At 36.2% G+C, this 23,916-nt stretch overlaps 3 protein-coding genes across 3 annotated transcripts; 1 reads left to right on the top strand and 2 right to left on the bottom strand.

Moving 5' to 3' along the window:
• Positions 1 to 104: 104 nt before the first annotated feature.
• Positions 105 to 2,813, bottom strand: LOC122302577 (CASP-like protein 4A1). Its single transcript, XM_043113893.1, has 3 exons — positions 2,026 to 2,813; positions 1,447 to 1,582; positions 105 to 550 (listed from the first exon to the last, which is right to left on the bottom strand). The coding sequence occupies exons 1-3, from the start codon at positions 2,661 to 2,663 to the stop codon at positions 362 to 364; spliced, it is 963 nt and encodes a 320-aa protein (XP_042969827.1). The 5' UTR covers positions 2,664 to 2,813; the 3' UTR covers positions 105 to 361.
• A 1,624-nt stretch (positions 2,814 to 4,437) lies between these two features.
• On the bottom strand, positions 4,438 to 18,301 carry LOC122302574 (protein farnesyltransferase subunit beta). The gene is made up of 14 exons (XM_043113890.1): positions 18,096 to 18,301; positions 17,831 to 17,917; positions 17,334 to 17,439; positions 15,734 to 15,769; positions 15,109 to 15,191; positions 14,957 to 15,010; positions 7,667 to 7,718; positions 7,366 to 7,430; positions 6,532 to 6,588; positions 6,360 to 6,432; positions 6,075 to 6,161; positions 5,799 to 5,988; positions 5,565 to 5,683; positions 4,438 to 5,103 (listed from the first exon to the last, which is right to left on the bottom strand). The coding sequence occupies exons 1-14, from the start codon at positions 18,212 to 18,214 to the stop codon at positions 4,867 to 4,869; spliced, it is 1,365 nt and encodes a 454-aa protein (XP_042969824.1). The 5' UTR covers positions 18,215 to 18,301; the 3' UTR covers positions 4,438 to 4,866.
• Positions 18,302 to 20,407: 2,106 nt separating this feature from the next.
• Positions 20,408 to 23,853, top strand: LOC122302575 (formate dehydrogenase, mitochondrial). Its single transcript, XM_043113891.1, has 6 exons — positions 20,408 to 20,677; positions 21,537 to 21,708; positions 21,951 to 22,491; positions 22,689 to 22,813; positions 23,321 to 23,433; positions 23,524 to 23,853. The coding sequence occupies exons 1-6, from the start codon at positions 20,588 to 20,590 to the stop codon at positions 23,635 to 23,637; spliced, it is 1,155 nt and encodes a 384-aa protein (XP_042969825.1). The 5' UTR covers positions 20,408 to 20,587; the 3' UTR covers positions 23,638 to 23,853.
• Positions 23,854 to 23,916: the final 63 nt, after the last annotated feature.

Here is a 23,916-nt window from a genome sequence, read left to right as displayed (position 1 = left end):
ACTACAATCTTGCGGCATGTAAAGCTTCTCTGCTGGGATTACATTACCAAACAGAATTTCCAAGCTAATTTAGTGTCGCTGAAAAAAACTGTCATAAGGTGGAATATTGGTGACAGACATGCAGAAATATATGCTTATCAAGAGGCCATGATAATATCCATGGCTCAAGATGCTGTTAAGTGTTTCTTTTTTTACAAAGCTATAAAGTGTTTTTTTTTTTGAGAAAAAAAGCTGTATAGTGTTTTTTTCGCATTAATCTCCCGTTCCAACAATTTACCATTGCTAGCACTTCAGGAAGCGGAAAGACAGGATATTTAGAATTTAAGACTGAATAATATACTGATCTGGCAATGGTCTTCATCTATGAGGCTTTACAAAGGGTATAACCAGAAATGAGAGAGCTCAAGGCAAAGGCCACAGATGCAACAAAGGACAATCCCACGGATGCACCTGCCATCTCAGGAAACTTGTCTTTACCCCAGTTGGATTGCCAGTCATAAACTCTGGTGGCAGCAGATGATGAGGCTGACATCAGAAGATAAGTCAACATCTGCCATCTCGAACAAGAATCCAACATTTTGCTTGGTATATCAGCACATTGTTCTTAGAATAAAGCCATGACGTGCTCAAGTAAAATTTATATGTAGGTGTATATGCATGTATGCATGAGAGAGCAGGCATGCTAAAAAGACAAAAAAAAAAAAAAGTATAAAGTTGAAAACATATTGAGACTGTGGTAGCTTTATTTGTGGACCTACAGTCTTAAGGGCCAGAATGGACAAGAGGTATGCCTTTTTTAGCAACCCTTAATCCCCTGACAGCTTCTTGATCGACTCGAAAATGACATGCTGCGTACGTAGACTTCGAATTCAAGAAGCTAAAGAGCCAACAATTATGTCCCTTCGTCTAAAAGTTTCTGGTAGAAATTAAACCATTTCCCCCATAATACTTGCGCGTTAAGCTAAGCTCTTTTGACACACTAAAGCAACCATTAGCATACCAAAATGTTCTTTTTCTTTAGATAGTGCTAACTTTCTTCCAAGAGATCATTCTTAAACAGAGAAACAAGAATATTAGAAAGCAAAGGCGGCATTAGTATGGGAAAAGGCAGAGAAAAAGGTGACAAAAAGGCGGTTGAGTAAAGTATAATCCATACGGCCCAAATCAAGTGAACTAGGCAAAATCACTGCGGGACCATGCCTAACAAAGTGGCTAAAGACTCGGTAGTTTAGGGTTGTGCAAACACTATTCCACATCTTCCATGGGCCAAATGCACCAGCTTTTCTATAAGCTGTGGTCCCAATAGCATGATTATCAGTAATTCATATTAAACCCCACCCCCTTCCTTTTAAAAAAAAAGAGGTCTATACCAGTGGCTAACCCCAGAACATGTGCAAGAAAACATGAGCCAATGTTAAGTATAACTGAATCTACAGAAAGACTTGCCTGATCCATTGAGAAATCAAAGTGACGACGGAGGGGGTGCCAGACTATGTGTTTCCCGGTGGTGATATAATTCACTAGATCATACGCTTGCAGCCCTGAATATGCAAACCCTATCACATTCACAGCCATACAGTACCTGCAATCAAATTCCAAAAAAAAAAAAAACTCACAAATTTGACAGACATTACAAAACCCATAACAATTACATGGTCTGAAATACTTTAATCACACTTCCAGGCCTGCTACCCACCAATCCAAATATGATTAAAAGAACTACAGTCTAGGCACCTTTTTTTTATTTTTTTTATTTATTTTTTTTGTGGAAAGTACAATAATTGTTTCTTCTGAAATTTCTAATTTTTCAGCTGGATAAGCCCTATATATGTTGCTCTAATAGAACTTCGAGGGACAGAGTCAGGTGCCTCGACTGCTTTACTTCAGATGGCTGTGGAAACAACCAAAAAGGCCTAGAAATAAAGGCTTCCTTTTATGACATTTTCTCACGGATAGAGTCGTACTTTAACTGAATGAAACCTAAGATTGACTGAGAGTAACTGGCTGACAAGCAAGAGGACTAACCTTAATTCCTTGTACCGGTAGAAAGACTCAATAGCCCAACCCTGATCCTTGTCAGCCGCCATAACCGAAAAGGAGATCAAGCAAAGCACAAACCCAAAAATTCTTGACGACAACAACGCCTTCTTCACCATGTTGTCCCACCTCGTCCTCCTCAGTATCGAAAGATTTGGTCTCAACCTTAGGTTACCTCCACCGCCATTAGCACCGTCAGGGCTAATAGTGATTGCTTCAACTTCTCCGAAACTGAGGAAGCCGTCTTGTGCTCCAGGGTCCAACTTGGCCCCTGCCGCCATTGGGTGTGCCCGGAACAGAAGATTCACCGCGGCCACTGGTGGGGCAGCTGGGTCGGTTGCGAAGGAGTGATTGAGGTCATGACCGTGGGAGGAAAGTGAAGAAGGGAATGAGGAATCCAATGGTAGCGACGGGGGTTTGTCGTCTGGGTGGGAATGAGGAGGGACAGAGTGAGTGGCGGGTGATGTTGGGTGTGAGTTGATGTGCTTTTCTTGTTCTGGTTCAGGTTCTGATTCAGTTTTTTCGATATGGTGGGTTTGGTTTTCTGGTTCATTCTTTGCTTCTGCTTCTTTATCCTTGTCTGCTTCTTTGTATTTTTCCATTTCTTGGTTCGAGTTCACAGACATAAATCTTCCCCTTTTACTCTGGACTGGACTGTGGAGGAAACCTTGATGAAGAAGACTTGCGGAACCAGCACTTGGTAGTTTTCACTCTCGATCCCAAATGCAGCCCTCCAAACGTCAAAACCTGGTAGTTAAGTAGTCTGATTCTTTCATCTTTTTATTCTCAGATTTTTAATATTATCATTTTCCCCCTTTTTTCCCCCAATTGAAAGCCTTTCGTCAACGCGAGAATTTGATAGGAATTCTTAATTAATTAAAAAAATGAAAATTGGAAGATTAAAGCCATTAAATGAAAATTTCGAAATTGAAAAAGATTGGAGAACTAATTATTAAAGAATTATGAGAAAATGATTGATAGTTCTGGCAATGGCAATGGCAATGGTTTAAATAAAAGAAAAATATATCAAATGGGTAATAATCCTCAAATTATAAATAATCGGTCTTTAAGGCTTTAATATTATATTTATTCTCTATCAGTAATATCCCTGTCTACGAGTTAACAAGACAATGGGACCACCACCACCACACCGCCCGGCACCCAAACGACGTTGACAGGTTTGGTGAAGCCTATAGGCATCGGGCGGTGGGCACAAAAGTAGGCTTTTGGTCCACAAAGAGCACTAACTGGAGAATAGTTCAAAGCTTCGTCAAATTTAGAAAACTCACTTTTATAAGTTTAACTAATTATTTTTTAATTATATCAAATAACAAATTTTTTAAATTTATTATTATTATATTAAAATATTAATTTTGATATTATTATTTATTTTAATTTTAATTTAATTAAACTATTAATTTCTTATTATATGTTAATTTTTTAACATTCATACTCACTGATATAATTTTTATTTAATTATTCTCTTTCTTATCTAAGATAAAAAAAAAATTTTACTACGTACAAGTAAAATTACGTATTAATCTATATATTAATACTGATTTTTTCATATTTAAAATTTAAATTAATATTATTTTTAATAAAATTTACTTTTTTACTAATCACATTAGATTGGTATACATATTAGTGCATAATTATACTTGCAACTAAATTTTTCTTAAAAAAATAGAACAAGGGATAAAACTAAAAATAAAAAATAAAATTGTTGAAAAAGTGTACATTTTGTAATTTTTTTCCTTTTAAAAGGGCAAAAAAAAAAAAAAAACAACATCTACATGTGGATAGAAAATGAAAGAAAATGGTGGAAAATATAAGATAAAAGAATAATTCTATTTATTATCTTCATAAACTACACTTTAATTTTTATTTTTCATTTTTCCTATAACAAATATGTGATGTGTGGATAATAAGTAAAACAACTCAATTAGTTTAACAATAATAAAATAAAATAATAAATAATTTTAAAATATATAAAATATATGGTGTGAAATGATAAGTAATATCTTCTAAGAGAAAATACATAATCATTTCTTTTGTTTTTAAAGGATAAAGAGAGATAATAAGTTTAAAGCCCACATCATCTAGAAAGGTCAGATAAATGTTTGCTCCCTAGACAAATGTTTGGCCAATGAGTTGGTGTTTTTAAAAGAGTAATTCTATATATAATTTTAAAATGCTTAAACGTTACATAATTATTTTAAAAAATAGTACATTCTATTATAAAAAAGAAAATTAATTTTTTTATATATATCTTATGTTTCATTCACTTTTTCCAAAACAATTACACAAGGATTGTACAATTCCCAATATATTTTATCTGGTTAAAAATACTATTCATTTATTAAGTTTATTATAGATATCATTTACGTAACTTAGCTAAACTTCGATCAAAATTTAACTATAGTTATTTCACAACTAGTGCTCTAATTATCCAAGCCAACCATGTACATACATCCATCCATCCCCAAAAAGTTAGCATCAATTTCCAAAGCAATCAACACCAGTAAACCACCTCCCGAAATGCTTCTTTTGATACACTTTCTAGTGAGCTTCAACGCATAGTATTTCTATTTCTCTAAAAGTAAAAACCAAGAAGTTCGTGGTTTTCACATTTTCTTAATTAATACACTCCCATGTGTGAAAGTTCGTAACCGATCAAACCCAGTGCGAGATACAAGTCCATTCATCATCCTACTTTACTTGTCCCAACTTAACTCGCAGTCTACATTTCAGTCCTAGATTCACCAACTGCAATTTGCGCTAGACATTTCGTTCATGCAGATTGACAAAACAAGCATTTGATGATTTGGCTCATAACGTCGCAAAGAATTCATGTGCTTCATAGTATCGATCTACCACGACGTTGAATAGAGGGTGGATGCGTTCCAAGAGATTGGAATAGGGACCCATTACTGCACTGGTCAATGGTGGAAAATCCTCGTCCGGCGACTCACTATACTGACACACTGAGAGGCCGCTTAGAGAATAACATGTGTGATAATAGTCCCTAGGCTTCCCTGGTTTGTCTCTTAATCCGCCCTCCATCACCTGCATCAACCAAAATATGTCAGCAAGCATGAAAGTAGAATACATAATAGAATGTCAAGATAATTTATCAACAAAGAATACAAAATCATCAAATGTCAAAGGATGCCAAAAATGCAATATTCAGTACGTTGAACATTCAAATTGTGGTCCATTAATTGGAATTCTTGAAGCATGGGACGTTGGTCAAATGTTCCAAGAACTGAAGGTGACTAATACTGCATCAGAAGTTATAATCGTCGTAATTTGAACCTCAAACTGCACGAATTGCTACAGTAGCATTTCCAGTTCAGACTTGGTTTATAGCACTAAAAAACTTAACTTAAAAGCAACCTATTACTAGGGCCTTTCACAAACAAATCTTAAAAGCAAATTAGCAATAATCAGGCAGACATTAATTTGCATACAAAAAATCCATCAGGAATCGAGTTGCCATGCTATTAAATTGCATGTCAAATCCCAACCTGTGCACATAAAAGTATGTATTGTTGCAGGGCCAAACTGTGAAAAAGAGGCTGCTCTTCTGCAGGCTGCTTGATGAAATCATAGTCAATACTGTTTAAATTTAGCGGAGCATGCAGGCCTGAAAATGAGTGAAGAGATAAGAGTCATCACAAACGACGTCGACGAGTTAGAGAGATCAAGATGCAAAAATTTAATCCAGAAAAAGGCAAAAGGGTAAATAAAAACTATTTTACCTCCCAGCCTAGAATGGCAAGCCTCATCAACTTGAGACAATGTACCGCCTGAACTTTCTTCCCCTTTGGATATATCAGATGTCATACCAGTTTGTTGGGGATCATTGGTGCAGTCTCCTCCAGAATGCAGGTGTCCAAGTTCTTCATCAAGAATAGAATGTACTCTTTGTAATAATGCAAACACACCTCCCTGGTCACTCTCTTTTGTATTAATTCCACCAGAAGTCAAAAGGAACACACAGAATTAGAAAAACAGCGAGGGGTAGAGAAAATTACCTGCCAAAATGAGTAGCAACTATCAACTAATTTATTTGTTCTCCCCTGAAATCCGCATTCCCTGCTCTGTCGAAATGCCACCCAATTCTACACAATAGCATGCATTTCATAAAGAAAAACTAAAAAACATGTTAACAGCAATTACCACAGGAGAAATGCCATCATAAAAATTATATCAAGAGACAAAGCATAAGTAATCTGGTGAAATTGTTCCAAGGGTTATATACAGCCAAATAAGGAAATAACTTATATCATTCACCATAAAGAGAGAAAAATGTGTCTTACGAGTAAACCAGCCAAGTCCAAACGATTAACCTCATTGATCAAAATCATGGTGGCAAACCCACAAAAGGTGTACCTAACAATCAAATGGTAAAATCTGTGAGGAAACCTCGAGAATAAACTGAGAACCAACTAAACATACATGGGAAGAGAAAGAGGAAAGAGGGAAACATACCCACCATGAGCTTCAGCGCCAGGTTCCCCAGCAATGCCACCTTCATAAGTCTGACAGCTACAGAGAGATGGCATGATAAATAATTACTAATTATATTAACCAGGAATTGCACTTGAGGACAAATTTAAGCAAGCAACCCAATAATACTGTTTTAATCTGCATCCAGAAAGACAAATTTGACTCATTGCCATCAAAAGCAGGAAGTGAAAGCAGCCAAAAGCTCTCCGAAATAGTGCAGACCTGATGCCCCAGACCAATGGTGCAATATTCATTGAAAATTGAAAGCAACTTTAGAATGCAAGATATACCAAAACTAGCATAAACTTCAGAAGATTCAATTGGGAATTGAATCTATAATGAATTCAAAAAAGGAGAACATGCCTCCGCGCCCCCTTTTTTTACTCGTTAAATTTGATCCTACCATGCCATCACTTTTATTAAAAGGGGGAAGATGTATGAGAGGAGAGAACAAGCTAATTTTAGGAGATTTCTTCCTCTACTTATCAAAGAAAGCAAGGCATCAATTAAATGAATTCAACTAGAATGAGCTAATTTTTGGGGAATTCATTCGCATAATGCAATTGATTCAAAAACAAAGGTGCCCAGCATGTATTGACGATAAACTTTATTTCTATAAAGAAGAAGTCTGAATTTGCAAGTTTTAAAGTTTCAAACACATGATTCTTCCATAATGTGTACATATGCCGCACTTCCTACACAGAGCATTCCAAGAAGAAAGACCAACGAGGCATATAAACATATATAAGAATAATAAAACAAAGCCAACCAGCTAGCTTAGCACAAAACCAGAAGTAATGGATGATAGAGACCGACCTTACGATGTAATCTCCAACATTCCAAACCAATTCATTATCCAATATGTTCAGAACACTTGCAACCTGATCAGAAAAAAAAAGATTTGTGTCCACAGAATGGGAAAACTGAAAAATAATTTGTTATAAAACAACATATGAAAAGAACTATAGGATGTTTATACTCCTGACGTGGAAGCAGGGAACAATATTTCTGTTGTGTACCAAATATGAGAGAGAGCAAGTGCAGGCACGCATGAGAGAGAAAGAGAGAGGTAGCACATGTATTGTGTGTGCCAGATTAAAAGAAGAGGCTAACTTACAGAAATGGCAGTGTAGCAAGCCCGAACATCAATTTCTCCTGCATCATGCATCCTGGTAAAAATTATGTGTTATTGAAGAGTAATAATATTGTGCTCAAACTTTTTTTTTTATAAGTAATAAGATATTTTATTCAAGCGAGTAAATAGGCATTAGCCAAGTACACAAGGAGTATACAAGCAGAAACACCTTAATACAAGCTAAAGACTATGGGCTAGGAAATGCTAAAAGAAAATCATTTAGATTATCCCCATTCAAAACAAGAACTTTCGCCCATAGACAGCATTCGAATGAAAAACTCTCTAAGTTACCCCAATGAGCGTTCTCTATCATCAAAACACTTGTGATCAAACTTCATGAATTATACATGAATATCACCTAATTACTGCCCCACAACCTTATAGCCCTAACTCTAAAACATTTACCAAATGGGAAGGGGCAATAGGTGTAACGCCCCAATGGAAGGCCCAAGCTACATGGCCTATATTCCAAAAGGACTAGTCAATGATACTGTAACACCCCGTTCCCGTAGGATAGAGACATTACTAACAAACATGATAAAATGCCCAGTAAAGAGACTCATTACTCTGAAAGACCTCATTTATTGAAAGAAACTTAATTGAAAGGATATAAATAGTCTTGAAACTTGAAACTGAATAAAGCAAAACATGAGCTAGTCTTAAACAAGACTAGTTATTGAAATGACATAAAAGAAACTTAATCCTTGTGTAAAAGACACTTATTCATCTCCAAGTCCTTATACTAAATCTACTCCTGGCCATCCAGCTCTGCATCATCATAATCACCATCTGTGGCAATCAACATAGAAGGAAAAAAAAAAAAAAAAGACAAACAACAAAAATGAGTCGAATACTCAGTAAATAATACATCATACCGTAAAATACTATCTAGCTTAGCATAAATTTGATTTTTAAAGCCTTATCATAACTTTCATATAACATTCATGGATTAACATGAACGGAAACATTCATAATCATGGCAAACATGAAGCGTGAATGCATGAGTAACTTGTTTATCTTGAATTATACTTATTTCATGGTGAACCACGCTTGAGTCCATGGCATCACATAACTTGTCATGTAGTGAAACACGCTTGAGTCCGTGTTTCACTTAACTTACATAACATGGAGTGAAACACGCTTGAGTCCGTGTTTCACTTATCTTGCTTGACGTGGAGTGAAACAAGTGAAACACGCTTGGGTCCGTGTTTCACTTATCTTGCTTGACATGTAGTGAAACATGCTTGGGTCCGTGTTCACTTAACTTGCATGACATGGAGTGAAACACGCTTGGGTCCGTGTTTCACTTATCTTGCTTGACATGTAGTGAAACATGCTTGGGTCCATGTTCACTTAACTTGCATGACATGGAGTGAAACACGCTTGAGTCCGTGTTTCACTTAACTTGTGGTAACCACGCTTGAGTCCGTGGTACCGTCTTAGCATAACTATGGTAAACACGCTTGGGTCCGTGTTACCTTAAAATGTTTATCTTTCTTAATGCATGATAATTTTCTTGGACTTCATAGACTTTTCTAGCATTACATATTCTTGTACATGGCATGGCATAACATGATATATTCTTGTACATGGTATAGCATAGCATGACATGGCCTAACATGAATTAATCATTTTATGACATTTCATGGCATGCATGATCTCAAAACTACATGAATATGGCATACATGATCTGGCTATTTATTACATGGCATGCTTGTCTTAAGTTATTGCATGAACAATACATGGCATACATGGTCTAAGCACTACATGAATGAAGCATGCATGATCTGGCTATTTTAATTCATAGAATACCTATCTTAAATTATTATATGATCATACCATGGCTTCCATGTGATTTTAGTAACATTCAATCCATCAATCAACAATCCATAAAAGCATAACATATATATAGGCTTACTTTCATGTAAATCATCATAATTCATAGAAGTTCATGAAAGCGATCTAACCTTGACTTGGCTCTTAGCGCAACGTAGATAACCATCAAAACCATATCATATTATCATACCCAATTATAATATTTACATTACACATACATTTATATGATCATATTATTTACCTCTTAGCGTTGCTTCCGAAATCTCATGTCGTAGCTCGTGACCTATACGAGGTACTAGACGTTACTAATCTTTCTAGAAGACGAGTCGTAGCAATCTAATTACTTAAAAACTTACCATAGAGATAATTTAATAAATATTCAAATATAAAAAAATACCTAAAATAATATTATTCCAAAGCTCATATCATAATCTTAATAATTTTATAAAACTTAGTTAAAGGTCAATTGAAATATTAGCTAAGATAATAAGTTGAAACAATATAAAAGAATTCTTTAAAATATGCTTAAAAGCCTTTCAATATATTGTATAAAAGAATGAGTCTAAGGCTAATATATTTATTTAAGTGAAACTTTGGTCTGATTTAAGTTTCAGCCCAGCCCCAATTACAGAAAACATTTAAGGTTACTAGAACAGTTTCTGTAAATACAACCAGCCCAGTAAAATAATCAAGCCCACAAGAAATCAACTCACTTAACAATTAAAACAAGTTTCTGAAATATACTCAAATCAAGCCCAAATTAAAACAAAAGTCCATATTAATGAAACATGTCTAATAAACCTCAAGCCCAGCCCACAAGGAAAATAGCCCACGTATATGATCAGGTTTAAGACATAAAGTCTGCCTAGTTACTAGAGGGTAAAGAGGTAACTTCACCAAAAGTACCTTTATGAGCCAGTTTACGGAAAGGTTAGGTGCAGTGGGTTGAAGGGCATTTGTGTAATAACTAAAACTTGCATGTGCTTTTCAGTAAAGTAAAAGAAATAAAAGGATATGAACAAAGCAATTAATCATTTGCTGGAGAAAGCAGGCCAGCGATGGGATCTAAGGCTTGCTAAGGAAAGGTAACATGTGACAAAAGAGAGAGAAAAAAGGTGGCAGACTGCAGTGGCTTACCAGATGGAGGGGTGTTCAATGAAATGGTTGACTGGCAGAGTCTGTGCAGATCTGAAGGTGCTCTGATGAGGTGGCTGGGTCAAAAAAAAAAAAAGAAGGGGCTGCACGAGTGCTATCCTTTTCTCTTCCCTCTTTGTCAACTAAAATTTCTGAATCATTAATCTGGGGTCTGGTGAGATTTTATAAAGGTGAGGGAAAGGGCTTTACGGGAGTTTTTAGGAGATTAGCTAGAGTTTTCAGGGGATTAGTTAGATCTGATTTGGTTTTGATCTTAGAATCTTTTCAAAAAATTTTAAACCTATCCGATAATAACAAAGAATACAAGATAAAAGGAAACCACTTTAAAACTCTAATTAATCTGGTTCATTATCTTATTTAATAAATAACTAATTATAAGCATCTGAAGATAAATAAATAAATAATTAATAAAAAGAATAAATATAAAAATAACATAACTAAATCATTTCTAACTGAATTAACCTAAATTCTAGGTTCGTATGTTACAGATACAATTGAAGCCACATTGGAACCTTATAAAGAGTAAGAACTTCTCATTCCCAAGCAATATGGGGATGCCATACACCACCTACCATTATCCTTATCATATGGGGTATCAAAATCTCCTCCCCTTAAATTCCCAACATTTTTTATTGGGATAGACTCTAATACCATTGGTGTATGTTATATCGGAGGGGAAGGGAGAGCGAACATGGAGAGAGAAAGAGAGAAACTAATGTGAGAGAGAGGGAGGCCAAAGCTGGGTGAAGATTATTCACGGTAGTGCAACCATGGGTGCTTCATCGATGGCTACGCACATGGGCTAGAGCTGGCTGAGTAGCTCTTAGCTTGGGTTTGTAGCAGCTCGTGGTGGCTGCAACATGGTACGATGGTGAAGTTATAGTGGACGTCTGTGCATGGCTAGAGGATGGCCGAGGTGGGATGTGGCCTTACACGATGGTTCTCGGCTGAGACGGGGAGGCAGCTAGTCTCAAGATTGCTCTGTTGTTGTTTAGGAAAACAAAGAACTATCTTGTGTTGGTGGAAGGAGCAGCAAGGTGGCTAGCCAGTGGTTAGGCAGTGAACGGATACGGGTGGTACTGGACTGTCTGTGGAGGCTGTGCTGAGTGTGGTCCTTTCCCCGTGGGCCAGAGCCACGGTCTCCATCGACGTGGATCTACGGTGCAATGGTGCCTTGGTGCAACGACGCCACTGGACGTGACACTGACACAGGACTGCGTCTTGGCCTGGGCTCATTCGTGGTGTGGGGTGATTTGAGGGGGAAGACAGTAGCACATTGTTGTGCTTGCTAGAGAGGACCCTAAAGCTGTTGGCATGGTGCGACCGTCCATGTATGGGGTATGCAGTGTTTGGGTTCTTAAGTGTGTGTATCAGTATAGAAAGCTAGAAACCCTAGAGAAGAAAAGAGGAAGAATGTATCGTGCATGGAACAGAGTCTAAATGGCATTAATAAGGGTTTTGGGCTCAGGTCATTGGGTCTTAAGTTAGTCTCTACACACACACACACACACATATATAGGCTAGGCCCAATTTTATGGTTAGGTCATTAACGACTCCAAATGTGATCTCTAATTCTAAAATGGGTTCAACTCGTCCAATTAGTAGTTTTGGGCTATATCAAAAATCCTGGGCCCAAACCAAGGGGCCCACTTAGCCCATAATTATTAAATGGCTTTAACTTCATTATCAAGGCTAATAAAAATTCATATTCCATTATGATAAAATTTTGGGCCCGTGGCCTATTAAAATTATTTGACAAATCTCAAATGGGCTTCCCATAAATATTAACCTCAAATAAAAAAATTTAGGCTTGGGCCTGGGTGACAGGTGTTACATCCTCCCCCCCTAAAAAAAAAATACTTGAAATTTGCTGTAAATATTAACCTCAAATAAAAAAATTTATAGTTCGCGGGCTTGGGCTGGGTGACAGGTGTTACATCCTCCCCCCCTAAAATAAAATACTTGAAATTTGCTGCAACTAAAGCAAAGTTTAAAATACTTATCCCTCACATCCATTCCATATCTATTTTAAATCCTTGATCATTATGTCCAACCCAAATATTCAAAGATTCTAATCCTCTTGGCATACACATTTACGCACCTAGTGTCGGTCGTCATACACCTCGGGTCCAGTTCAACTCGAAAAATAAAATATAAACCTCAACAAAGGAATTAAAAGCCCAATAATAATTCCACCCAATTTTTTGTTTTTTTGTTTTTAATCTAAACCTCATATAGAATTGTAAAAACCATAAAATCTTAACCTCCTATAAATAGTTTTTTTTTATAAGTTTGAGTTAAGAAAATAAACCTCCTATTAATAGTAAAACAAAATAAGTTAAGCTCTAAGTGATCTCAAGTCACTAATTTTTGAACCCTCACAAAGTTTACTCTCAAACCATCATATTACCAAACCATGCTTCCGTTGTGCACTCTAATAATTTTGCCAAAATATCTACAACTAGGAGTCTAATCCATTTCACTCCCTATGTACTCGGGCTTTGCCTAATTACATGGATCAATAAAATATTTTTTACTTATAAAAAAAGGAGTCTAATCCATTTCAGTACCTACCAAGATGATTCTTACCACACTTTAATACAACCGACTTCTTGTCTCCTAAAGCCATGCACACTCACTAATATTCTTAAATACTTTCTTTCATTCTCAGCTGCAATCAATAACCTAAAATTTGAAAAGAGTCATCTCTTAAAACCTGCTGAGCCCATAACCTCAAATTCGATAATAATCGATTGCCCACAATCTAAAAAGTCTATACCTTACATTTGAAAATAATTGTAGTTCAAAGTCTGCAAAAATCTTGAGCCTTAAACTTCAAAGGAATTACTTCTTAAAATCTATAGAATCCGATCTTAAACCTTATCGAGATCACTTCTTAAAGCCTGTTGGATCTTAAACCATAAATCCCATAAAAGTCGTTTCTTAAGGTCTACAGAATCTACAACCTTAGTGTTTGATCGAAACTCAATCAAAGTCTAAGACTTCATATTTCTTAAAATCCAATCCATAAAATTTGCAAAATTAAAAACCTTAAAAATCTCTTCCAAATCATCTCTAAAATCAAACTTATATAAGCCTCCAAAATTTAACCCTTCAATCTTATCAAAATCTTTTTTTTTCCCCCTACAAAATGAGCCTTCAAAATCCAAAACCTCAATTGTCATGAAATCAGTTCTCAAAATCTGCAAACTCTAACACAAATTTCATAGGACATATTCCCTAACACCTACATATTCTAAAACCATAAATTTTTTTTTTTTTAATAAGTAAGAAGTTTTATTCATACAAATGAAATAGGCATAGCCCATGTGCACAGGAAGTATACAAAAGAACACTTAAATACATTCTAGATTAAGGACAGAAAGTCATGAACATTGCTTCCATCAAGTACAATGGCTGAGAAACAAAGCATTAAAGCGTGCATAAAATTTTTTTGGAGCTCCGCCATTGTGCACTCTCTATCTTCAAAGCACCTCTCATTCCTTTTAGACCATGTACACCACATGATACACAACATAATCATCTTCCACATTGCTGGCACCATAAATATTAATAGAATCATCTCTTGCAGTCCGCAAGTTTCTACACCTCAAATCTGAAAATTATTTCCCAAGGCTCACAAATATTCAAAACTTCAAATATGATAGTCTGTAGAAATTCAAAACCTCATTTTTAAAGCCTATGGAACCTCATACCTGGCTTGCAATCAAGATATGTAAACCTCCAAAATCTAAAGCCTACTGAATCTTAAACCTCAGATATCATGAAAGTCATTTCATGAAATCTGCAAAATCTAAAACCGCAGATCTCATCAAAATCATTTTAGTATGCAGAATCTCGAAACCTTAGATTTCCCATAAAAAATAATAATAATAATAATAATAATCATAAAAAAAAAAACTCAATCCATAAAGTCTACATCTCAAACCTGTCTCTAATGCCATTTGTAACGCCTCAATGGAAAGCCCAAACCACATGGCCTATACTCCAAAAGGACTAGTCAATGATACAATTAGAATTTCATTGGAACCTTATAAAGAGCAAGAACTTCTCATTCCCAAGTAATGTGGGATCCCATACACCACCTACTCTTATCCTTATCAAATAAAGTATCAGATATTCACAGTAGGAAAAGTTGTAGACAAAGAGGAATAGATAGAACTACAGTAGAAAGGCATTCTCTTGAAAGTATAGGTAAAAAATGATGGCATATGTAAAACTAGATCATGATTTAGACTACACAAACTTTATGATGCCAACCTGAAGGCCCCACTTGGTTGTTTCATTCGCTGAAAGAATGTGTACAACTTTTCTCTGCAAAACAATTCAAATTTCATCCCAGTCAGTTGCACTAGTTCCAATATGCACTATTGCAAAATAAGTGAGTTACTTCAAGGACTGCGACAGACCACCTATTTATTGATGACAAAGATCTCTCCCCACCCACAGTGATGAGTGCATTTACCGCGGCATAGGTTGTTGCAAGATGAGGCATCTGGGCAGAATATAATATAAGTTAATGTTTATATGGAAATAAATCAAAAGCTTAAATGAATTATATGAGAAAAAGTATGCTAGGCTAATCTCCAAAACAATGATTCGGAGAGAAAACTGGAAAATATTTGAAACACACTAGATTATGAAAGAGCACTCTATGTGACCAACAAAAGAAAAATAACCAACAACCATCAAATCCAATTAAAGTAGGATAGCTTCTCTAATGGACACAACTGAGTGAAAACAAAAGCATGCCATGTGATTCATAACCATCCCTTCTATTGAAAACACGAAACCAAATGTTCCAAGATCATAATAGCATAATTTATTTTATCAGCCAACACAAGGCCATTTTGTTCTCTCTTCTTAAGTATTACAGTTCAGAAGAAAGCAAGAGACAATAATAATAATAATAATAATAATAATAATAATAATAATAATAATAATAATAATAATTACCACAAATGATGCTTGTAATGTTTCTCAAGAAAATACATCATTGCAAACACCATCTCATCAAAGAATGGATCATTTACTTGCCTGTCCAGGTCCACCAGCATATCCACCATTTGGGTCCTGCGGGTATAAGATTAAAATAGAATTAGTGAGGAAGGAAAGAAAAGAGGCCAAGGAATCTGAGCCTTGAGGTTTGCATCAGATAAAGAACTTAAAACATTAAAATCGAATAAATACGACCAATGTATATGTTGTAATCTACGATTAGGGCTATAGGCCATGCCGTTACTGGAAGAATCAAGGGCTTCTACAGCATAGGATGGGTGCCCTATGGAAGTCTGTCATAGTTGCGCAGGTTGGGGAAGCACGTGGTGCTCGAATGAGGTACGTGGCTCACATGAGATGGGTTTGTGGAAAAACATTAGGAATGGTTGGGAGAAGTTCAGGAGACATACACATATTGTAGTAGGTGATGGCTCTCGTGTCAACTTTTGGCATGATAAATGGTGCAGTGAATGGTGTCTCAAAGACCCTTTCTCTGCCATATTTGAGCTAGCACAAGTCAAGAATGCAGCGATAGTAGATCTGTTGGCTTTTTCTAGTGGCTTACCTCAATGGAATGTGGATTTCACTAGGGCAGCCCAAAACTGGGAGTTGGAGGTTATCACAATATTCTATGCGGCACTGTATTCCATACTATGACCAAGGGTACCATGGACAGGATGTTTTAGAGCCTTTGCAAAAAAGGTAAATTCACGGTTAGATCATTTCACATAGTTTCCACTTTCCCATGGAAGAGAATTTGGCAGACAAAAACTCCTTCAAAAGCAATGTTTTTTGTTTGGACAGCAGCATTGGGAAAATTTTTCACCACAGATAACCTAAGGAGATGTCAGTTAATGGTGTTGAACTAGTGTTGCATGTGGAAGAAAGATGGGGAATTAATTGACCATCTGTTTCTACATTGTGAGGTGGCCAGGACCATGTGCATTGATTTTTTTATAGGTCTTGGAGTAGCATGGGTCATGTCCCGAAGATTGGTGGATTTTCTAGCATGCTGGAGAGGCCTTCGAGGAGATTCACAAGTTGCAGCAATCTAGAATTTGGCGAGAGCGAAATAATAGAAGTTTCGAAAACCACGAGAGAACAATGGAGGAGCTGAAAATTTTTTTCTTTAAACCATTTTTTTTCTTGGGTGGGGGCCATTGTTTGTAACAGACTAAATGTCCATGACTTTCTTCTTTCAGTTGTAAACTCTAGTTAGGTACTTCTCATGTATAATCCCTGTGTACTTGGAGTTTGCCTATTATTATGAATAAAACTTCTTTATTACCGATAAAATAAAATAAAATAAAAAAGGATGGAGGATACTACAAACTTCCAGTGAAGCAGAAAATACCTCCCAAATGAAACTCTTTATAGGATTTTCTTTAAGTAAAAGGGAAAAGGGTTTATGACTAAGGATAAAGCAACAAGAATCAAGTTGAGTTCCAAAAAGTCCAGGGATGTAATTGTGTCAATATGTGATGCCTGGTAACATTCATTTTGTTTAAAGAGACTAACAAGAAATTGGTGAGAGAGAAGCAGAGGGACAGACAGAGCGAGGGTTGAACTGCACGATATTATTAATATGAATGGTTCTGGACGCGGAATGACAAAATGAGCTCTGATTAAAACTGCACACCTGACAACGACTAAGAAATTCAATGACATTGTCTTCTAGTTCAGGTTCAACACACTCCCCCAGTAAAGCGATAGCGTGCAGGATCCAGTAGCAAATCCAAGGTCGACTGCACAATTATAGAAAACCAATGTACGAACAATATACAGTATGTCAGTAAATTGTTTTGTCACAAGACCATCCCATGAAAAAAAACAGCGTAAACATTTATTTGTTATTCGTCCAATTAGAACCAGCTCTTCGCACGGCATCAGAAGCGGCTAACTACGTTATTCAAATTCCCAAATCATAACCCCAAGTCGTGCACTACTATAAAAAAATCTATTTTCAGTTTTGAGTGTTAATCAAGCATTGTTGAAGAATTTATTCTCCGATTACGGAACAATTAGTCGCAATTAGATTACTAATATTAGCATACTTACAAATTGAATGTGTGTGTGTGTGTGTGTGTGTGAGAGAGAGAGAGAGAGAGAGAGAGAGAGAGAGAGAGAGAGTGATACTTGGCATCCAAGACGGAAAACGAGGGATCGAGTCGTTTGAGACCTTTGGTGAGGTACTCCATGTGATTATCACGCTGAAGTTCCAACCTATAAAATAAATCAAGTCAATTTTCAGCCAAAGAATCATGATTAAAAAAAAAACATAAATAAAATGAAAAAATATAACAATTGAAGGTAAAGAAAAGCCTAGTTTTTTTTTATTTTGGCGGCGCGGGGAGGAGGGGCGGGGGGGTTGTTATGGGAGGGTGGGAGAGAGTATTCGCACATGGCGGACTTGGCGTTGGGGGGAAGGGAAGCGAAGAGGTCGTATATCTGAAAAATTTGATGCTCGACCATCCACTGGTTCCGCTGAGTCACCGTCGGTGTCGCCGCCGAGCAGTCCATCACTGGTAGACTGAACCAAACTTCGGCTTGTTTCTGCAGAGACGCGTCCCCAGGCAAGTCCAACTTCAATATTACTAAATTCTTACAATGACGTCTCCAATCGTGAAATGTTACAAACGAAAATGAAGGCCCAGTACTGTTACGGGTGGGCTACATTGCCCCAATCACACCCATATCAGACCATCATCAGTCTGGACCCGACCCATCTACATGGCTTTTCCCCACTCTAATCTTATTACTCATGACCAGAAATAATAATTATATATCCACAGAAATTATAAACCTTGTTAGTTATTAAAAAAAAAAAAAGCTAATTCTATCTGTTTTTTAGTAATTTTATACATAGTTGTAAAATGCACAAACATCATACAGTTGTTTTAAAAAAATTAAGATCTATTATTAAAAAATTAATTTTTTTTAATAAAGATATCGTATAGATTAAATTCTTTTAAAATAATTATGCAACGCTTAAACACTCTAACTCAATGCCGCACAATCATAACTATAACTATCTCTTATAGGAATGCAATATGTCTTTTATGTTAAAATTTTTTAAAAATTTATTAGATTATAATCTTATAAAAAATAAGGAAGTTATAAATAGAGACCAAAGGTTGAAGTTTTTTATATATTTATTTAATTATAGTAATAATAATATGCATATATTTTGATATATAGTTTAAACAAGTCCCTACATAAAATTCACTCTTTGAAATAAAAAATGAAAAATTATTTAAAATAAAACACAGATATGACCAAAATTATAAAATGAATAAAGTTAATTTATTAACTCAAGTGTATCGCCCGTTTAATAAAAAAAAAATTATTATTTAATAATTAAGGAAGTAATTTTTAATATATTGATGCTATTTTTTATTTTTTAGAAATATTTAAATATATTAAAAATGTAAATAAAAAACACTAAAATGATTAGCTAAGCAGTGCTTATAAAATTCAGAAACGGATCAGAATGCACTAACAACGCCAGAGTTTAATGTAAATGGGCTCCACACCAATGACAGCGACAGGTCAGCAACCAAACTCCACCAGATAACAACTGCATCCGAACGTTTTCCCTAATCCCTTCCACGTAAGATGATTTTATCCGGTTCAACGAAGATTCTGTCGTTATCAGGATATCAAGTCAGCAATGACTGAATGACCGAGATGCCCCTCCACATCACGCAACGGTTAATGTCAGGACAAGGAAGCGGCAAGCAAAGCCAAAGTGTGTGTCACGTGGGTATCCCAAAGCTTCAATAAAAGGCAAACTGGCATTGGATTCAAAAACTAAGAAAATAAAAAAGGTATTAAAAATTTGATATCTAATCAATTTTTATATATTTTTTTAATATAATGAATTTTATATTAATTTTTTAATATAAAATTAATTATATTAATAAAATATATAAAAAATATACAAAAATAATCGTAGTATTATTCATAAGACATAGAGACCATGAACAAATTGAACTTTTGAGGCGGCTGTGGACGAATTGTAATTTGCCACGAGTTTCGCTTGCTTTTATACGTAAATTCAATATGGTACCAATAATTATCACCGACCTGCCGAGAAAAAAAAAAAAAACTAAAACAAAACAAAAATTATCACCTACTCGAAATCATGAGATTAGTACGAGATGATATTTTTAGTTTGGAAAATGTTGGATCCCGTTGGAGTTTACCGCTTCTCTCTTTTCTTTTTTTTTTCTTAATGATTAAATTTTTTTTAATATTATTATAAATTTTTTTATATATTTTTAAAATATTTAAAAATATAAAAAAATAATTTAAAAAAATACAAAAATACCAAAAAAAAAAAATTTTACTTAACGGTAACTCCAGCGGAGCCACAACGGTGCCTGTAGCACCGTCCTTTTAGTTTTGGTTAATGGGGCGTGCGCAGAAATCATGCGACAGATGACAACGATACAAGCCACACGTGTCCGTCAAGCATAGAATAGCATCCGCAAAGCAACGAGATGGTACAGTACACTTGATCATTGGGCAGTGTACAGCATGAGACAGGTGTCGATAAGTATAAAAAGAATTGTATTTTTTATTTTTTTAATATTCTTAAATATTTTAAAATATTATTTAAAAATATATTCTTAATAACTAAATAAATAAATAAAGGAAAAATATCGAGACCCAACGGAAGAGTAGCATTTTGGCTTGATCATTTAGGAAGGGAAGTAAAAGCCAGTTTCGACTTCTTGGGTCGACCCTTCACTTCACGTGAAGACATTCTTTATCTTCTATATATATAACGGGCAGAGGTTGCGCACAGAACGCAGAAGAAATACCAGAGTACAGCCTTTCTCTTCCCAACTCTGTTTCCATAGACTTTAGAGTACTGACAGACCGTCGGAGATGGCTATGAAGCGTGCTGCTACTTCTGCGATTAAATCTGTTGCTTCCTCCGGGAATCCGTTGTCCTCGACTCTCACTAGGGACCTGCATGTAAGAAATTCCTTTTCTATTTCGTTTCTAACAAATTATACAAACTTAATTTGCTCTTGTTCTTGTGGTTCTTCCTCTTCCTTCCACTTTTGGGGTCAAATTCAGATGATCGGAAGGTACAAACAAGTTTTGGATTAATGTTTTAAATGATTGTCGGTGGGTGGAATCTCTTCCGACTATCGAACGACTAGGATCATGATGATCATAACTGGGGTTCGTTTGGTACGTCACACGCGAAAAGTGTTGACTGCTACTTCCACATCCCCCCCCCCCCCCCCTCTTCTCTCCTTTCTTCTTTTTTTTTTTTAAAAGCTTATCAGTAATCTACGGCTCTCACGGGCCATATAATTGGTCAACGATAGAGCTTCTTCAGGGGTCCGATGCAATATCTTTAGTTAACTTATTATACTGTTCATGATCATTATCGTAATACACAAATTAAGGCGAATCATTCATAAAAAAAATTTCAAATCGTTACAGACATTTGGTTTTGTTTTCTTTAAACGACAGAGGTTTTGTACTGTGTTAGCCTTCATTGATTGATCGGCGCATTATTTTGATTAACATTCTGTAAGAAATGTTCTAAGTAGGTCGATCAGAAGCTTGTTTGTCCAAATCTCAATAATGCATGATGGCTATGAATCCAAGCTTTTTGATCGGGAAACGGAACTGTATTGATCATAAGAATAGACTAGACAAGAGCCCACGTATATGGGGAATTCAACCTTGATTTTGGAAAATGTTTATTGGTATTCCACATAGGCTTTGTAACAGAACTTTGGTATAAGTATTTAATTGCTCTTGGATACATTCCTCCTATAGTTTGTGAGCTGATGTTTGTTTCTCTCAACGTGAACAGGCCTCTCCTGGAAGCAAGAAAATTGTGGGGGTTTTTTACAAGGCCAATGAGTATGCTTCTTTGAATCCCAACTTTGTGGGTTGCGTAGAGGGAGCTTTGGGGATACGCGAGTGGCTCGAATCACAAGGTCACCAATACATTGTCACCGATGACAAAGAAGGACCGGACTGTGGTCGGTATATATGTAATCGGATTGTACCTTTGGTTTTACAAAAATTGATTGCACATGATTTGAAGTAATTATTTGGCTGTTCACTCTTCATATGTGTTGCAGCATTTCTTATGCGACTAACTTGAAATTCCTAATTGTGGGTTAAATCATATTAGGAGTTAGAATTGTTGGCATGTTGAATATTAATAGCTAAATCATTGTTTTTTTCTTTTTCTTCAAATTTATTCGTACCTGTACACCAGAACTTGAGAAACACATTCCTGATCTCCACGTCCTCATTAGTACCCCCTTCCACCCGGCCTACGTTACGGCAGAAAGGATAAAAAAGGCCAAGAATTTGCAGCTGCTTCTCACAGCTGGAATTGGCTCTGATCATATTGATTTGAATGCTGCTGCTGCTGCTGGATTAACTGTTGCAGAGGTCACAGGAAGCAATGTTGTCTCAGTTGCAGAAGATGAGCTTATGAGGATACTCATTCTTGTCCGGAACTTTTTACCTGGGTACCATCAGGCTAGTAGTGGGGATTGGAATGTTGCAGCTATTGCGCACAGGGCTTATGATCTTGAGGGAAAGACAGTTGGAACTGTTGGTGCTGGAAGAATTGGCAGGCTTTTGCTTCAACGTCTGAAACCTTTTAACTGCAATCTCCTTTATCATGATCGTGTGAAGATGGACCCTGAATTAGAGAAGCAGACTGGGGCAAAGTTTGAGGAGGATCTGGATGCAATGCTTCCCAAATGTGACATTGTTGTCATCAACACTCCTCTAACTGACAAGACAAGGTACTGACCTCGAGTAATATGCTATCTTGCATTACTTGAAACCATGGCATTGCAGGGATCTCACTTTTTCAGATACCATATGGTGATACAATATGGATCTGTCAGCTGTTTGATGTTTTGTTTTCTACTGCACTCATACTTTTTTTGGATTACGCCCTGGATTTCAAACTTATGATAATTTTGATCTTGTGACTCAGAGGGTTGTTTGACAAAGAAAGGATCGCAAAGTGTAAGAAGGGAGTCCTGATTGTTAACAATGCTAGAGGAGCAATCATGGATGCACAAGCAGTTGCTGATGCTTGCTCTAGCGGACATATTGCAGGTAACGCAAAACCTGGCCAAAAATAAATGAATCCCCAACGGAAGAAGAAACCATTTTTTCTAATGGATGAAGAAACCTATTTGATTTAGTTTTAGTATAATGTTATAATTCCTTTGTGACCGACGATTTAGGATTGGCATTTCCCTTCTTTTTCTTTTTTGTCTGTTTTCTAAACTTATTAGCACTCATTCCTTGTTGGGCTACATTAAGCACATTAACTTGCTTAATGAGACAATTGAAAAACGTGATGTCAAACCAAATATGGTTATTAATCTGATGAATCCAAAGTTACCATATCAAAAGTTTAATGTTTATCTTCGAGATTTCCTTTTTGTCCTTACATCCGATCATATTAGCTTTCACAGAGTAAGAAACTATCGACAATTTTTCAGGGAGGTACTCAACCTCAATTTGCCTCGTGCAATACGTTGAGTTGATAGAAGAAAAGGATGTTTGCCATTCTCCTCTGGGTGGCTAATGAAGTGGTTTTGTTTCCTGATTGTCCAGGTTATGGTGGTGATGTTTGGTACCCACAACCAGCTCCCAAGGACCATCCATGGCGTTACATGCCAAACCAGGCCATGACCCCTCATATTTCTGGCACCACCATTGATGCACAGGTACTGCCTTGTTCTCTTTTGATGTTTCTGTTCCACTTAATTGTTTGATTTTTTTCCCTATAACTCTAATTTGCGATGGAATTTGTGCAGCTTCGATATGCTGCTGGAGTCAAGGATATGCTTGATAGGTACTTCAAAGGTGAAGAATTTCCTCCTCAACACTATATTGTGAAGGAGGGCAAACTAGCAAGCCAGTACCAGTAAAAATCATGCTTCTTGTGTGCACAGCCTACTAGTCTGAGTTTGTTGTCTGCTGAACATGCAAAGTCCTGTAATAATCTGTTCTCTTTGGGATTTAAAAATCGTGCTTCTTGTCTTCCGGGTACCATTTTGGCTGCAGCTTTGCCATTAATGTAACCATATGAAGAGTGTAATTTCTTTGGGATTTGAGAATTATCTACCCACCCATAAGGTTTAGAATTTCGTCGTGCAGATGGCAACTAATTGGGAAAAAATGGAACTGTACACTTCACGTGCCTCCAA

The sequence above is a fragment of the Carya illinoinensis genome, chromosome 3 (assembly GCF_018687715.1).
Source record: "Carya illinoinensis cultivar Pawnee chromosome 3, C.illinoinensisPawnee_v1, whole genome shotgun sequence".
NCBI classification, from domain to species: domain Eukaryota; kingdom Viridiplantae; phylum Streptophyta; class Magnoliopsida; order Fagales; family Juglandaceae; genus Carya; species Carya illinoinensis.
The sequence above is the reverse complement of the archived record's forward strand: the minus strand, read 5'-3'. Positions and strand labels throughout refer to the sequence as shown.